Source organism: Sparus aurata, chromosome 16, assembly GCF_900880675.1.
Source record: "Sparus aurata chromosome 16, fSpaAur1.1, whole genome shotgun sequence".
NCBI classification, from domain to species: Eukaryota; Metazoa; Chordata; class Actinopteri; order Spariformes; family Sparidae; genus Sparus; species Sparus aurata.
Window position 1 is genome coordinate 2,583,519 of NC_044202.1, and position 18,008 is coordinate 2,601,526.

General features: G+C 42.2%; 1 protein-coding gene across 1 annotated transcript in view; it reads right to left on the reverse strand.

Moving 5' to 3' along the window:
* Window positions 1-2,792: 2,792 nt before the first annotated feature.
* syne2b (spectrin repeat containing, nuclear envelope 2b) overlaps window positions 2,793-18,008 on the reverse strand; it is a 111,570-nt gene continuing 96,354 nt past the window's right edge. Inside the window, exons 115-131 of the mRNA XM_030443159.1 lie at window positions 17,618-17,780; window positions 15,785-15,972; window positions 15,537-15,687; window positions 13,622-13,804; window positions 12,690-12,827; window positions 11,720-11,914; window positions 11,309-11,630; window positions 9,799-9,867; window positions 9,279-9,415; window positions 9,062-9,191; window positions 8,750-8,961; window positions 7,784-7,984; window positions 7,541-7,669; window positions 7,025-7,216; window positions 6,367-6,441; window positions 6,219-6,268; window positions 2,793-4,884 (exon numbers count right to left, since the gene is read on the reverse strand). Coding sequence (XP_030299019.1) covers window positions 4,674-4,884; window positions 6,219-6,268; window positions 6,367-6,441; window positions 7,025-7,216; window positions 7,541-7,669; window positions 7,784-7,984; window positions 8,750-8,961; window positions 9,062-9,191; window positions 9,279-9,415; window positions 9,799-9,867; window positions 11,309-11,630; window positions 11,720-11,914; window positions 12,690-12,827; window positions 13,622-13,804; window positions 15,537-15,687; window positions 15,785-15,972; window positions 17,618-17,780 — 2,746 coding nt within the window. The 3' untranslated portion in view covers window positions 2,793-4,673. The remainder of the gene's footprint in view (window positions 4,885-6,218; window positions 6,269-6,366; window positions 6,442-7,024; window positions 7,217-7,540; window positions 7,670-7,783; window positions 7,985-8,749; window positions 8,962-9,061; window positions 9,192-9,278; window positions 9,416-9,798; window positions 9,868-11,308; window positions 11,631-11,719; window positions 11,915-12,689; window positions 12,828-13,621; window positions 13,805-15,536; window positions 15,688-15,784; window positions 15,973-17,617; window positions 17,781-18,008) is intronic.

An 18,008-nucleotide genomic window follows, 5' to 3' on the forward strand; every position in this document is an offset into this window, starting at 1 on the left:
TCTGCAGGGACTGACGGGAAGCTGCATGTGGTCCGTACAGCGAACTCTCATTTCCATAAGCTTTGGTAGTCACATGGCTTTAGAGCGGGCGGTGTTTTCTATCACTGTGGTGTTTTTTTCTCCTTCACAGCTACTGTGTACTTTGGTGTTTTCAATCGGTGCCTGTTAATCCGGGATTTTCTACTCTCTTTGTGCAAACTTCAAGTGTCAGTGGAGTCAAACGGCAGCCGTTTGTGGCCTTTTAACAAAACGACTGTTAGCAGCAGCTTTCTCTTCTCTTCATGTGGCGACACTAAGGCTGGATTTACACAACAAATGTGGCACAGGTTCGATGTTAGTTCACACTCGGCACCAGCAAGACCGAAAAGTTAAGGTCAGATTTAACTCGGTACCCTGTTTATGACTCTGAACTGCCCGGCTAAACTCTTTAAATCTTACATTTCTTAAATTACAGAAAAATAAATTAACCTATTGATGATTTGCCACATGTATATTTAATTTACACATTTATTTATTTATCACCATCTATGACAAAAACAAAAAATTATTGTTTCACGCAAGAAAGAAACATTTCAGGAGAATCTTTTTTTTCTGGAAAATAAAATCATGATTAAAACTGAGTTAAAAAAAAATGTTTTTTTGGGGGGAAGAAAAAAAAATTTCCTAGCATTTTTTTTTTTGTTAAGAAACCCTGGGAAATTATTATTATTATCAATCAATCAAATCAATCAAATTTTATTTGTATAGCCCTTTACAATAATATGAATAATATATTATCATTTTAATGTGTCAAATTTAGTGTTAAACTTAATTAAAATGTTTTAATGGAAGGAAAAAAATCCTCCCAGCGAAATTGTTTTACTTTATTTCACAAAAATTCCTTGAAAAAATGTTCTTCAGGAGACATGTTTCTTTTTCATGTCTAAATTCAGTGTATTGCTGTTGTTGTTGTTTTTATTATTTTCAGGAAAAAATATTACATGTAAAAAAAGTGTTTTTATATGGAAAAAAAAAAATTTCACAGCAAAAAACAAGTTCACCCATGAAAAGAAAATCTGAGAAAAAATATTTTTCAGTAGAACTTTTTTGACAAAAGAAAGAAAAAGTTCCCAACATTTTTTTTTTACTCATATCACCCATGAAAGGAAAATCCTGGGAAGAAAAATTCAGATTTGTTTTTTAGTGTGTCAAACTTGCTTGCAAAAAATGCTTTATGGGAAGGAAAAAACATTCTCCTAGCGAAAAAAAATATGTAGTAATTTTCACCCATGAAAAAAATTCCTGTAAAAAGAATTTTCAGGGGAAATTTTAATGAGTCAAATTAAAAAAAAATAAATAAAAAAATAGGGAAAAAAGGAAAATAAATCCAGGAAAAAATGTTTTACTGTGTCAGATTTTGTGTGAAACTGAGTGAAATAACATCTTAATGGGAAAAAAAATCTCAAAGGAAACATTTTCAGTAGAATATAAATGTTGGATATATGATAATATATATTTCTCATAAGTAACACTGAATGAAATAAAACATTTTGTGGGGAAAAAAATATCTACTAATTTCATACTTGGGGAAAAAAAGAGCAAATTCGAATACATTTCTTTCCATGTCTCAAATTCAGTGTTTTTTGTTTGTTTTTCCAGGAATTAAAACTCTAGTGTAAATCTGAGTGAAGTAAATAGTTTGGGGGGGAAGGAACAAACATCCTTCTGGAAGTTTTATTTAATTTTTTTCACGATTTAACTCGGTTTTACGCATCAGTTTTTTTTCTCTAGAAAAAATCGGCAAGTAAAATTACTTGGTTGAAGAAAAAAAATTCTCAAAAGAAAGATTTTCAGTAGAATATGTATGTGTGAATAAAATAATGTTAAATGTATTGATGTTTTTCTTTTCTTTTTTAGACAAAAATTAAATGTTTTATGGGAAGAAAAGAAAATTCAAACTCTTTCACCCATGGAAAGATTTCGTGGGGAAAATAATGACAATGGTAGTTTTTATCCTGAAGACAAAAAAGGACAAACTTTTTGACTAAACACATGAAAAAAATTAAAATTAAAAGATTAAATAGTTTTGGGGGAAGAAAAAATAATTCTACTCAGTTTCACATGTGGAAAAAAACAAATTCTCCTAAAATGTTTATTTCTTAAACTGAATCAACTGAGGAACTGAACGTTCTTTTACATCCTTTTTTAATTTATGCACGTTGTTAACTGAACAACACGAGAAGGAATCTCTGAACATCCGTCAGCGTTTGCTTGTTTTGTTCTTGGCTTCAAAGGCAGGATGACCTATTCTAACTATTAGTCTTCTCATGTCAGAACCCTCAGACGTGTTCGCTGTGGTGCTTTATCATGTTTCTCATTCATCACACCACTGGCACCAGAACAGAACCGAACCATGCGGTACCATCCGAGCTCAAAATGCTTTGTTGTTGTGACGCGGCCAAACAAACTGAAACAGTGCGTGCTGCAGATTTTTGGATAAAATCCTCCGAACGCATCATTTAGGTTGTTTCTTTTGGACGTCCGGTCGCGAGCCGTGCCACTCTGCTGCCAGTGTGAATCCAACCTTAGTGCCAAAGTTCTCCCACCGCTGCTCATAGACAGATTCATGTTCACTATCCTCTCTTTCCTGATGTCTGTGGCTTGTACATGCATGCAAACGCACACACACACACACACATTCCTCCAAATCATGTTGGTTTGTGCACAACAACACACACACGTTCAGATTCTTGTTGTCGAAGCTGTCGGCTCTCTAACACAGAGATGCGGTAAAGCAACATACAGACCCAACATCATGGCAAACACGGTTTATTGTCAATCAATCAAAAACAAAGACAATCTATACATCCCATAAATAAGAGTTCACAAAATAAATCAAACTTTACACACTCTGTCGTTTGTCTCTGTTCTGCTGGCGCTCTGCGGAGTGCGAGGTCGAGTTTATGTACAGATCCGTCGAACGCTGAGCTTCAAATCAAATCACACTGTAACATTTCGGATCAGTCATGTTAACACAGGTGAGAGTACGTACATTTAATGTTCTTTGATTGTGCATGTACACGGTTTACATTCAATGCCCAAAGGATCGCTTACATTCATGTTCTACCTAAAGTGTGGCGCGTTGGATTTCGACACCAGTCTGCAGATATTAGATGATATTAGAACGGCAGTGCGGTATGTTGTCGCTGCTGTTAATCTCTGAACACAGGACTTCCTGTCTAATATTGCTCCATCGATGTTGATCACAACTCAAAAAACAAAAAACATCACCTACAAGCTGCCTCAGATCAACTGCGTTATGGGAAAACATCGCTCATGGTACCAGACTCTAAACTCTGCAGCTTTGCAGAACTTTTTTAATGAGCCATTTTGGTTTTTACAGCTGCATATCGACGCCATCGTACATACCTGCTAGTCGGTGTAATTACAACTTCACATGATGCGCTGCCGCCCTAAAACACTTCGATTACGAAAGAGGCATCTGTAAAAACGCTGGATACATTGTGGAGAGGATTAAAACTTAATCCAGTATGTCTGGTAACACTTGGGAAGTTTAAAAAACAGCTGAACCATTAAATGACTTTAATCCCAGCGAAAGTGAAAAACATCTAAACTCCAGCAGTGTAACGATGTTGCTCGGCGTCTGCAGGATGTGTGGACAGGCAGTGTTGATGCTATGATGCTGGCTTAATGTTTAATCGCTGATGTGCGCCATCTAGTGGTCAAAATCTCCTCATGCAGCTTTAATTCGAGGATTTAAGCCTCTTTTATTTTGCAAAAGTTTTAGGTTTGGTGCTAAAATATTCACAAATGACCTGAAAGACTGGCTTTATAGTTTATATCATTAATCATAGGAAAATATCAGTCGTTTCATTTTATCGGCTCTCACAAAAAGGGAGCGCCAAAAATTCAGTGTATTAATCTGGTACAAGTTTGAAAAGCCACAAATATACAATACAAAAGCATTTCAAACTATTTTTCCCGTGTTAAATTACTTTCTCAGCGCCACACTCACACAGAAACAATAAGTTATCTATTCTTTTCCTCAGTAGTTTGCCCTTATATACAAAATTCCTCCATTAAAAGTACATTATTTGATAGAAAGGCATGTCTGCAGACGAGTCACTGCCATCATTTAAAAAAAAAAAAGTCATATCTTACAGACCTTTTATATCTTAAATATCTCTAAAACAGCAAAAACAAAAAACCTCAACCGTCTCTTTTCTGTACAAAATGTAGAACGCGTGTCTCCTGCTGTGACGAACGGTAAAAATAGCTGCAGTGGTAGAAAAATGGCTCCTCGATCGCTGGGTGCTTTGGTTCTAACGGTCCTCTGTCCTTCGATTTAGATCTCGGACTGTAGTGAAGTACAAAAAATGAAAATCCAACGTCCGTATTAAAATAAATCTTGACTTTTGTGATGTTCCGTGGGGACGTTTGATGGCAAATCTACATATAAAAATGACAAAACTTTAAAATAAGTGGGTGATATGGCTTCTGTTTTGTTTTAGAACTGTGTGAGCGCCACAAAACAATAAATACATTTTTAAATACACCGTCAAAAAACACAGATGAAGCCTTCAGACGTGAAGGGCGTCAGTCGGGGGTCCGCTCAGGATTTCAGCCTCGAGTTGTTTCAGTCCTCCAACTCGGAGATGACCTGGCGAATGTTTTCATGTGGGCGGCGGGCCGTTGGTGTAGCGCAGCATCGGGTAGAAGGAGCGGGCGAAGTTGTTGGACAGGGTGCAGCTGTAGTCCTCTTCAGACAGCGGCACCAGGCAGGCCAGAACCAGCAGAACGAAGAAGAGCAGGTGCAGGGGGAAGGCAGCACGGAGGACCCGGTAGAAGAGGGGTCGGTGTGGGGAAGAATCCCTCCGCTCCTCCCTGGAAGACAGAAGTTAAAGATTGTTACAACGGTTTATTTCACAGCAAAACCTGAACTCATGTCCTCCTTCCAAACTGAGCAGGTCCAGATCATCCTCCTTCATTTATTTACAGAAACCCAACTGAGAAAAATCTGCCTTTTAAAGGGATATTCCGGTGTAAATTTAATCCATGGTCTAAATCACCGTGAAACTGTGTTAGACTCCCTCTCGAGAGATCAAGTTAGCAGACCGCTAATTTACGGAGTTTTATCAACCTCAGAAACGACCGCACGACAACAATACACTGCAGTAAATGGATCCAAATATAAACCGCCACCAAAAAGCCACAAATAATGCTCAGAACAGCACCAAACTTCAGCAACAGTACAAATAGAGTCTCAGCACATAGTCCGGGGCATCTAACCTCTGCTAGCTTAGCTGGATTTCTATTGTGAAGCTAAAAACAGATTTCAACTCTCCTCCATCAGCTTCCGGGTCGGGGAAGTCCCGACGCGACGATTACCGAGTGCGGTTAGAAATGCTCAATTCTGTTCTTTTCCCTGTCCGCTCTCGATAATAACTGTTATAAACTGGCAGGTAAGACACATATGAACTTTGATTGCTTTTCCATGGAGTCATAATCATACATTTTCATCCATGAGCCGCGGAACTCTACTGCACTCGGTAATCGACTCGTCGGGACTTCCCGTCAACAGGAAGCTGCTGCAGAAGAGTGGTAAATTTAGTCAGCTTTTCAGTAGAAATCCAGCTAAGCTAGCGGAGGTTAGATGCCCCGGACTATGTGCTGAGACCCTATTTGTACTGTTGCTGAAGTTTGGTGCTGTTCTGAGCATTATTTGTGGCTTTTTGGTGGCGGTTTATATTTGGATCCATTTACTGCAGTGTATTGTTGTCGTGCGGTCGTTTCTGAGGTTGATAAAACTCCGTAAATTAGCGGTCTGCTAACTTGATCTCTCGAGAGGGAGTCTAACACAGTTTCACGGTGATTTAGACCATGGATTAAATTTACACCGGAATATCCCTTTAATTATGACTTTTTTTCCTAATTCTGGCCGACTTTTCCAAGTTCAGTCAACCAATCTTTTTTCGTATGGCGCCAATACAAGAGTCATCTCATGACACTTTCCAAACTGAGCAGGTCCAGATCATCCTCCTTCATTTATTTACAGAAACCCAACAGAGAAAAATCTGCCTTATAAGAGGCAGAAACCCAGAGCAGAACCGGACTCAGCACCATGAACAAATCCCATAATGCTCCATTGTTCTGGGTGGAGGCAGAACTCTAAAAACCTGATCTGCATCTGATCATCATGCACGTGATCTTTAACCCACCTTCTCATTGCTGGTCGTCCTGCTGCAGCTGCTTGTAGACCGGCTTCCTCCTACAGCAACAAACAAGTCAGAGGTGTTAATCACTCGTGTCCCGACGTCTGGAACTAAAATCAATGCAGCCACAGGTGAACATCGAGGCGTGCTGTACCTTGTGCAGCAGCAGAGGAGAGGTGAGCGTTCCCAGACCGATGCTGTCCATCTCGGAGCTGCTCGGGCAGGTTTCCTGTGACACAGACAGCAAACAGACTGTCAAGTTAAACTCGAGCCAGCCGGGTCAATATGGCCGCCAGTACGACCTTCCTCAAAACAAAACTGTTTTGTTTTGAGGAAGGTCGTACTGACATACTGACTTTAGGCTGACATACGGCATCAGCTTTATAGTTAACTATCTTTGACAAAAGGTACCTTTAATTGTCTTAATAATGTTTGAATTGACAGGTATGCAAATTAATAATTTCCAAGAAACTTCCTGTAAAGAACTGTTGGCAGTTTGGCACCATTTACATTTAAAATGGAACGTCTCTATTATTATTATCATCCAGGAGGACGTCTCAGGACTTGGTGTCAAAGTTTGTGTTTCGTTGTGTTTTATTTCACAGCTCTAACTTCAACATCGAATATAATGATGCGTCTGAGAAGTTTGTCTAATCATTTATTTTAATAAAAGGTCTGGTGGTCTGGTATCTTCACAGAAACTCCCAAAGATACTGATTTCTAATTTATTGAACTCTACGGTCTGTTTCCACGTGAGCTTTCTTGACGGGATCATCAGCTGTAAGAAAACATCTCAGAGTCTGAGGACGTACCAGCCTCCCCTGCAGCGCGCTCAGGTCGGCCGCCGTCTGTCGCAGCAGCAGACGCAGTTTGTTGCAGATGACGTGGACCTTCTCCTTCGCCTCGATGCTGTCCTCTCCCGTGGCCTCCAGGAGGAGCTGGGAGGAGATCTCCTGCAGCGAGGAGACCTGCCGCTGCCGGCCGCACAGCTCCTCCTGCAGAGTCTGCAGCAGGGGGCGACAGAGAGCACCAGAGTCAGACGGCGACACACACAAACACAGTTCAGCCTCGTCGGGATGATACAAAGGAGGTTCTACATCTTCAAGCACTTTTACAATAAACACAACTGTGAGAAATAAAGTTTACAGAGTTACTTTACACCCACTGAGATCTGTATAGTGTCAATTTTGATCAATATTATTTAGTTCTTGCTAATTTCAACACCAGGAGACGGCAAATAATTACGCTGAAGGATCGTTTCATATAACAGATTGTGCTGAAAATGAAGCCGTGTAAAGAAGTCTCCTGTCGATGATCCGTGCTCTCACCGTCAGCGTGTCGCGGTGCTCCATCAGGACGGAGCGCGGCGTCGACAGGCCGCTGACGTTCACGGCGTTCAGTTTGTTCTCGGCCTGAGCGAGCCACAGCAGCAGAGAGTGCAGCGCCTCGTGGAACTCCTGCAGAAGAAGAAGAGCTCAGAGGTCAGAGGTCAGAGGTCACTCGTCTCTGAACTCTTTTCATTTAAATGTTGGAGTCAGATCACCGTTGTGTCTCTGATGTAAATGTCTCACCTGACACTGCATGAGCGCAGAGTGCAGCCGCCTCTCCCAGCTCTCCAGGCCGCCGCAGGCCTGCGTCCAGCTGTGATTGGCTGAGGCGAGAGCCTCCTGGAGCTCCTGCAGCTCGGCGCTGTCGCCCCGCAGGAAGTGACGGCTGCTCAGGTTGACGGAGATCATCAGACACTTGTAGCTGTTGAAGGTCTTCTGCATCTCCTGGACAAAGAGATGGAGGAGAGGAACGTCAGCATTTCACCGGCTGTGACATTTCTTAACTGTTCAACCTGTTTTCATGCAGCACTTTTTGTTTGTCATGTTAACTCCTAATTCAAAACTGCTGAGTTTTGTTCTAAACACCTTGTTTTGGCATGTGTGAAGACAAGAAAAAAATTTTTAAAAAATGTTGTCTTTGTGAAAACACGCAGAGAAATAAAATACATTTTCTTATTTCATTTTTACAGATGGAAAGAAAAATTCTCATGAAACTTTTTTTTCCACTTTCACACCTGAAAAAACCTGACTTTAAAAAAAAAATACTTTTTCTTGTTAAAAATATATCAAAAAAAAATTTTTTTTCGCTCAGTTTTACACATAAAGAAGACAATGGAAAGATTTTACACATCACATTAATTCAAACACCAAAAAACAATTCTTTTAAACTTTTTTCACACATGAACATAACGAGTCCTGAATTGCACATTTTTGTAGAAAAACATTTTTTTTAGAAAAAGAATATTCAAAGTATAAAAATAATTTGGGGGGGAGAAGAAAATAAAAACTGTTGAAAAAAAAGGTTTTGTAGAAAATAAGATTTCTTTTTAGAAAAAGAAGATTTGGAGGAGAAAAAAATATTTTTTTCTTGTTTCAAGAAAAAAAAAAGATATTTTTTTTTTCTTGAAACATTTTTTTTTTACCACCATGAAGCAGCAAGATATGAATTTAAAGCTCCAGGGATATATCTGATGATTTGACGATGACTACCTTTAGTTTCCTGATGTTGACTTCGATGTCTCGGATGCTCGTGGAAGGCGCGATCCGCTGCAGCCTCTCGAGCTCCGGCAGCACTCTGCCCAACCAGGAAGTGACATCGCAGAGGTCAGAGTTGAGCTTCTGCCACTGCTCCAGGTCCTGCTTGATGTCCGTGTCGCTGGTGAACTTGGTTGCTTGTAGCAGCTCCCAGCGCTCGATCACACCTGCAGGGAAACATGAGGCGGAGTTATGAAACACTGAAGCTTAATACAGACAAATTCAAACAGAGTGACACCTCTCAGTGTTTATTATCTCTGTCAGTACCTGTGCTGGTCTGTTTGTCGGCCGTGCTGCTGGTCAGACCCGGATCCTCCAGCTCCTCCTCGTCGTTCAGGATCAGTTTGACCCTCTTCACAGTGTTGATGCTGCCGCTGCACTCTGACATCAGCTTCGCCTGAACACACAACAAAACACACGTTAACCTAAAACTGGCTCAGTTTGAATCAGTCACGCTGCATTTAGAAGATCTTCAGGTCCTTACGTATCCCCGCTGGTGGAAGGGAGTGCTGGTGGTGTGTGTGGGAGACGAGTTCAGCCCTCGGAGGATTTCTCGGGGAACTCGTTTCCTCTCCGGGGAGCCGGGCTGGTGCCAGCTGGGCGGGTCGGTCACCGACTTCACTGAGGAGAGAGAGAGAGAGAATGGACATGTTGAATAAAAAGGAAGAGGGATGAAAACAAACCATATCACAATCTTACATGCATCAAGTATCCGTCATATACATGCAAAAAAAGGAAAGAAAAGAAAAATCAAAAACACAATCACAGAAGTGAAAAACATCCACTAAAGCAGCATGCAAGTTTGACGTTTATGTGATTATTTTGGAAATGAAAAGTTGCAGTGCAGCACGTCCACATCTGGAAGTCAAGGTGCAAACGGGTCATAAACACGGTGTCTGTGAATGAACTGAGGGATGAGGTGTTCAGGGTTCAGCTGGAGGGTTTAGGATGTGGGTCAATAAGCACACAGTGAGGCAGACGCATGCAGCAGGCAGAGCGCCTACCGGAGGCCGCTGTCACTGCGCTGACAGTCGCTTTAACGAACGAGTCTGAGCTCTCTGTGACCTTCACATCTGGAAGAGAGACATCAGCTTAGCCTGAAGAAGATTCTCTTGAAAATGTTTTTTCCTGCCACTTGATTTCACACAGAAAAAAATTCATTCTCCATGAAAAGAAATTGTCCTGAATTGAGTTTAAAAAATGCACAAGACACAATGTCTTTCCTTTTTTACTTGGTTTGACAAAAAGACGAGATGAGACAACTCAATGTAAATCTGCTCCTGTTAACACCTGTTAACGATCCGTTTTATCAGCTGCCTTTATTAACCTTTATATGAAAGTCCTGAAGGGCAACAAGAAAAATCTTCTTTTTTTTTTCATTTAGGAAAATATTTGAAAAAAAGATTCAGGAGAAGAAAAAACATTTCTGTGAAAAAACATCCAGGAAGATTTTTTTTTATTTTTGATCTGGGTAAAAAAAAATGTAAGGAGAATTTTTTTTTTATCTATTAAACTGAGAAAAGAGAAATTAAAACTCACCTGGATGAAAACGTAAATGCTTTATATTTATTAAGAACATGTAATAATGGTGCACAAATCCAAATAAGCCAAAGCTCTTATTAACTTTGTTTCACATGAAAAAAAAAATCGGTCCTGAATCAAGAAAAAAAAAGATTGTTTTTTGTAGAAAAAAATAAATACATTTCGGAAGAAAAAGTTGTTTTTTACTTTGTTTTACACAAATAAAAGAAAAAAAATCTTCTGAAAAGTTTTTTCCTCCACTTAATTTCATCCATGGAAAAAAAAACTTTTTGTTTCACCAGTTTAAATTTTTTCTTTTCAAAAAAATCCCCTGAATTTTTTTTTGCACTATTTAAAAAAATATATATTTTCACCGGTTTTACACAGAAAAAACATCTACAGGAAATAAAAATGGTTTTCATTGTGTTTACAAATTAAAAACACATTTTTCCTGCTGAGAGGTTTTGCTCCAGGTGTTCTTACAGAGGGGAAAATGAATTAACAAACATAGAAAGAATATCCTGGTAACACTTTATTTTCCACCAGTTCTCAACTGATGAACACATCAAGGTCAACCAGGTGTCAGAAGAGTGGAAAACGAGGAAGATCTGCAAGTAATTTATGAAACAGTTCACCCAGAAATAAAAATTCCATTGCGATCACTGAAAATTTGGGTGAAGTATCGTAGTCCATAAAACATCTCTGGAACCTCACAATGTTTTTACACAAAGAAATAAAGAATTTAATCGAAAACATTTGCAGAATGCACAAGAAAGGACCAATGGTTTATAATACAAAGTTTCTCCTCTAAATAACTCTTAATAATTCCTTCTCAGAAATGTTCTGGGGGAGTCTGGGGAGACTGCGGCTGCTAGTTCAACACTGAAACTGAGAACGTGTTCACAAACATCTGCTGATAATATATGCGACAGACACACAGCACGTCTCTAATCACAGTGAATAATTAACTGATGAGAATGGAAACATTATTACCTGACAGGGCGCTGAAGAAGGTGGCGTCCTCGTCGTCCTCGTGCGATGAAGATCCTCCCACGTCGACCGTGTGGTCCCACTCCAGCGGGATGGAGTCCACGCTGACGGGGGTCTCCCGTCCCGACCGCTCCAGAGGGGGCGCCAGGAGGTGACACATGACCTGCCGTCCTGCTGGGACTCCACCCGCTGCTGGAACCTCCTCCTCCACCTCCTCCTTCTTCTTCTTCCTCCTCGAGTCCCTCCAGGAGGTCCCGTTGGTCAGATCTGGCGAGTCTTCCAGGTCTGTGTCGCGGTCTGACAGTTCTCTCTCCTCCTCCAGGACCTTAAATATATTGAGGATGAGGAGAAAGACATTAAGCACCAGAAAGAAAAGAAGAAATGTAGGTGGAGGTTTGTCTGTGCGGCACTGACCGGGCGTCTGTTGACGAGGCGGTGGTGGAAGCGAGCCACTCTGCCGAACACTTCCTGGCAGTAGGAGTGAAGCTCCTCCAGCTCGTCTTCGATCAGCACGGCGTCCAGCGGAGCGCTCTTCTGGATCAGGTTCTCCCCGAACACGATGAGGGCGTCGATCTTGTTGGTGTTCAGAGTGATTTCCTGCTGGAAGCCCTGCAGAGGGAGGACAGCACATGTTGGTCATAAACGGAGCCACAGAAATTCCATTTGTGAAATGGAGTGAAACCAAGCGAGAACATTTTTTTGGTTGTGTAATATGTGTAGCGAAGTGTGGGAAAAACTTTTCTTCTTTATGTGTAAAACTTTTTTTCTCCTGAAATGTATTTATTTACTTTTTCAATTCAGGACAATTTGTTTTTCCATGTAAAACCGAGTGAATAAAAGCTTTGGCTGTTTGGTTCGGTGCATCAACATCATGTTCTGAAAAGGTATAAAAGCATTTATGTTTTCATCCAGGTGAGTTTTAATAACTCTTTCCACCTGGATATTTTTTCAACTTTGTTTAAGACTTGAGAACTGGTTTCTGGGTTCCTCCATTTGTTTCATCTGTGAAACACATTTGTTTTATGTGTGAAGCCAATATTTTTTTTTCCTTCTCTTGATTTTAATCCCTCACTCAGTTTCACACATTAAAAAAAATGTTTTTCTTTCCACTTGGGAAAAAAGATCCCATGAACATTTTTTCTCTCCTTTTTATTCACTCAGTGTTTTTTGTTTTTACAGATTACACATGATTTTTTTCTTTTCTCCTGAATCTTTTCTCACATGTTTTCCAAGATTAAAAAATAAACAAATGAGAAACTTACACAGATTATGAAATGATTTCAAACACAGAGAGAAAACAAAAAAAAAATCCTCATTGCCCCTCAGGACTTTCATATAAAGGTTACAAAGAGGGATGGTAAAGTGTGAAGAGGAGCAGACTTACGTTGAGTTGTCTCATCTTGTCTTCGACGTCGCTCTCGGAGAAGTGCTCCACGTTGGTGAGCTGGAGGTCCATCTCTGTGAGCCAGACCAGGATCCCCTCACGGGTCCCCTCGAAGTCTTCTCTCTGAGAGGTGAAGTGCTGCACGAGCACGGAGCGCGAGGACGTCAGTGTTTAAAGGATGTTCAGATATCATTTAATAAAAAACAGGAAAACTTATAACAAAGCTGCTATAAGTTACACTTTACTATTAACTATGAACTTTGTTGAAATCCAGTGAATAAAATCCTTGTTAATATGTTCAAATAAACCTTTATTTCTTTTACTTTATAACACAAACTTAGCGGTGCATATTAAATTTCCTGATGTGATATTGTGCCTCCATCCACATGGTTACTGTGGTCTGAGGACCCAGAACCAAACAGAATTGATCTTCGTCAACATGATCGGAAGAAAACAAAAACCACAAACAGTTTGTGGAAACTCGACAGTAAAGGTTCGTCTCACAGGGAAACATCAGCGCACTGATGAACAAACACTGGATGAAAACAGGTCCTGACTCGTCTTCCATCTCCACTCTGGGTATTAACCCCTGCGACCGTATATTTCTACTCTTTGCACTCAGCGCCGTCGACCCTCTGCTGATGTGACCTGGCTTACAGTGACTGAGCCCTCAGAGGTCAACCTGCACCAATCGGCGGGCTTCCTTGATTACATGAAATCTTTATAAAGCAACATAAACATGCTCCATCTGCTCGCCGCCAACGTGACGCCTCCTGCCTCGTCACGTCTGAGAGGTGACCTAAATCCTGACGGCTTAGCGAGCAGAGCGGGAAGACCCAGCACGGATCAGCTCGGGGAGGTCCGACACACGCTGGTGTTTGCTCTCTGATTGTGGTTCTGCTGGTTTTGTCGATGAACTGAACCCGGCTCACCTTGAGTCTGCGGAGGACGGCAGCCACCCTCTTCTGCAGGCTGTCCCACCTCTGGTTCCCCTCGTGGACCATGACTTTCAGCTTGCTGGCGGCGTCGGTTCGGTTCTCCCGGGCCAGACGGCGGTACTGTTTGTTGACCAGCTCCAGCTGAGTGAGACGCTCGTGAACCTGCCGCTGGAACGCCTGAGAGGACGACGTAAAGGAAGAAAAAAGCAGTGAATGTGATGCAAATGCTTCATGTTACAGGAACATGTGGAGAAGGATACGTAGGAAAACATGAAGAGAACTCAGACAGACAACAACAGAACAAAATAAGAACAATAAACTAAAAAACAGAGACTGATTTCATTTGTTTTTTAAAAAGATATGAACTTGAAATAAAGAAAGGATCCTTGAGAGTCAACTCCAGACTGAACTGAAGTCAGTTTGGTTTATCAGTAAGTATCAGGATGATGGAAGTATGTTGTGTTTTTGGAAAATGATGTTGAAAGAATAAAAAACTGTATTTATCAAAGACACAGTCACAACCAACAAACAGAACAATGATGGAAGGATGGATGGATGGATGGGTGGATGGATGGATAGATAGATGGATAGATAGATGGATAGATGGATGGATGGATGATGGATGATGGATGGGTGGATGGATGGATGGATGGATGGATGGATGGATGGAAGGGATGAGGATTGGTGAATAGATGGACCAATGGATGGACAGAGGGACAGAATATAGCTCAATGAATTGGTGGACGGACGGATGATGGATGGATGGATGATGGATAGATGGATGGATGGATGATGGATGGGTGGATGGGTGAATGGGTGGATGGATGAATAGATAGATGGATAGATGGATGGATGGAAGGGTGGATGGATGGATGGATGATGGATGGGTGGATAGATAGATAGATAGATAGATAGATAGATAGATAGATAGATAGATAGATAGATAGATAGATAGATGGATAGATGGATGGCTGGATGGTGGATTATGGATGATGGATGGATGGATGGATGATGGATGGGTGGATGGATGGATGGATAGATGGATGGATGGATGGATGGATGGATGGATGGATGGCTGGATGGCTGGATGGTGGATTATGGATGATGGGTGGATGGATGGATGGATGGATGGATAGATAGATGGATAGATGGATGGATGGATGGATAGATGGATGGATGGTGGATGACGGATAGATGGATAGATGGATGGATAGATAGATGGATGGATAGATGGATAGATGGATGGATGGATAGATAGATGGATGGATAGATGGATGGCTGGATGGTGGATTATGGATGATGGGTGGATGGATGGATGGATGGATGATGGGTGGATGGATGGATGGGTGGATGGATGGATGGATAGATGGATGGATGGATGGATGGATGATGGACGAGCATCAGCTCAGGAGGATTAACAACCTTTTCCAGTCACTTTGTGGATTTGAACCTTCATCTTGCCGCTGGCTCTCAGCATCACGCTCCCACAGCTCCCATTACTGCCACCAGTATGTAGGTCACTGGTCCTCCACAGGATGATGTGTGTGTGTGTGTTTAGAGTTAGAATCACCATCTACACTGAATCCCTGTTGCCATGGAGACCAGATTACCAGACGCTAATCTTAGTTTTCTAATCCGGGCTGAAACATCAGAGGTTAACCTCTGTGACCACGGCAACAGCACACCTGAACCTGAGGCTGCAGACATTTAGCATCTCAAGGTAAAACTCGGAGCACAACCCTGTCATAAGCAGCAAACCTAAAAGAAAAAAGCATTTTCTTTGAGGTCCAGTGAGGTTCTGACAACCCGCCCACTGCCTGAGAAGACAGGACCTGTAACAGATCCTCCTGTTAACTGTCTGCAGTCGTGTTTTTCAAGTGTTCTGACAGAGACAGATATATTTTCTCACCTCAAACTTCTTGAGCTCCTCCTTGGCGCTGGTGTAGAGGACGTCGGCAGAGTCCGGGTTGGCTGCCGTGAGCTCAGATGTCTTCAGCCAGTCTTCGAAGCGAGAGAAGTCGTCCAGGAACTTACACCAGAGACGCCAGGTCTCCTCGATCCTGACAACAACACAGGAGATCAGTGAGAATCTTAAGAATAAAGATTTAACCGTAAGATCTCTGTTTGTAAACCCAGTTCTGGTCCCTGAGCGCTCACCTCATCCTCCTCTCCATGGACATGGCACAGATGTTCCTCCAGCGGCGGTCCAGGCTGCGGGTCGTCTGCTGGATGGAGTCGTTCTCCGAGTCGCTGCCGCAGGCGTCGGCATCGTGGAGCAGGACGTCGCAGAGCGTCAGCACCGACGCCACGCTCTCCGTGTGCTGCTCGATGTCCCGCTGCAGATCCTGCGGGTCCAACAGAACACAGTGACCTTCTTGTGCAGGTTAATTGGCGCTGACATTACAAAGTGAGCATTTGATTGGCCGCTGATTGTTAGTATAAAGTAATGTACAACACATTACACGTGTTTGGAGTTTGGACACGTTTCTGTTTAAAGACGTCTCATTTTGGACCTTGTCGACAAAAAAACCCTCTACAGAACGCTCTAAATGGTTTTTGCTGTCAGCTGCAGAGTCATCCGGAGGTTTTTTTTTTTTTCTTTCATTATTAAGCCTGACAGCACTTTGTGTCGGCGCTCGTTTGTTCAAAGTTACCACTCTCTGGGTTGCCACGGCGACGGCTGAAAGCTTAAAGAGCCCATCCACACAGGAGCCATTTCAGCCGTCCCTCATCCGCTAATGGTGAGAGCTGCAGCCTCTTTCTGCAGGGACCGTCTCTTTGAGCCACCGCGGCGCTCCACTTCTGCCTCACTTTTAACAAATTCACTCTCTTTCTTTCTTTCTTTCTTTCTGTCGTCCGTCTCTCGCTCTCTTTCTTCAGACTTTGGCGGTTTACAGGCGTAAGCTTTTCCTTAATTTACAAAAGAATTACGGTGAGCGTGAGATCATCGGTGCCTCGCCAAATGAGCGAGGAGCAGCTTCTTACATCGTCAACAGTTAGTGATATTAATTTATCCGTGCTCTGACCGAGAAATCCATCATACAGCCAGAACGAGAACTAACCCAAACTCTCCTGGAACCTGTGGTTATTAACAAAAGCCATTTCTTAACTGCGGAGCACTTTCAAACTTTAGAAAACGTTGAGCTTCTCAGAAAGGTCCGCTCTACAAAAGAGACATTAACAAACCATGTTCAGTGTGGCTGTGTTGTTTAAGAGTGTGTGAAGAGTTCGTCATCACAACATTCAAAAGGTCAACAAAGACTGATTTATTTAAATACCAAGGTGGAACGTCTGTGCCGACCAAACAACTCCACCAACATGATTTCTGTCGAAGGTCGAAGTTTGTTTGTGATGTGCTTCATGTAAAAGGCAAAGAAACTCTCATCAGAGCTTCTGAGATATTCTGGTTTATATTTTTCTGTGATTATTGCAAATTCCCCTCTTTATTTCCTTCCGTCCTGTGTCGACACACTCTTTGCTTCCTGAGGGTCGTTATTTCAACTGTGCCGAAAGGACTTGGAACCTTTCCATCCCTCCGCTTCCTCTCCTGCCAGAAACTTTCCTTCTGTTGGTAAAGTAGCCGCGGAGTGGACGACAGGTGGATTAACAGAATAAAGTCAATTTCCTCTCCTCGGGCCGCTGGCTGAGGCTCGGCTCTCAGCGCATTTACCGTCTCTCAGCCCAGTGTGGCAGCTTCCTCCTTCATCCAGCCGCGTGCTGAGATTTTACTTTGCGGCACACATTACTCCTCTCTCGTGTTATTATGCTGTTGACCACGACAGGGTGGCAGCAACATAAAGGGTTTAAAAGCAGGCGAGCGTGAGTAAGGTACTTCCTCAGAGTGCCCCGTAGAGTCTCCAAAGGCTTTTTGAGATGGTAAACTGACAAAAGCTGCTGACTTAATATTCCCCAGGTTTGACACTTCAGACACATTGAGAACTCTGCTGGAGCATTTCATTAAAAAGCAGACGTCACCGCGTCTCGGCCCACCTGCTGCTCGGCCAGTTTCCTCTGGATCTCGTCGCCGTGGCACACGTTGTAGACCACCGGCTTGGCCAGCTCCGCCTCGATGCGAGACAGCCACGTCCGCAGGTTGCTCATGTTCTTATCGAGCTGCTGCACCGTCACCAGCGTCTCCTTCAGCTTCCTCACCCTGCACAGAGAGAAGACGTCAGGTTACACAACGAGTCGCTGGAGTTTCCACGTTTAGAGATCAGCAGGTGTGTCTGCTCTACATCGTCGTATAAATACTCATACTCAACTTGCAACTTGTAACTTGCAAAAACATTCTGATATCAATGTATCAGCTGATATTCATAAATATATGTGCGGTTATCAAAAATATATAATGGAGGCAGGTTATTTATAGATAAAAAAAGTT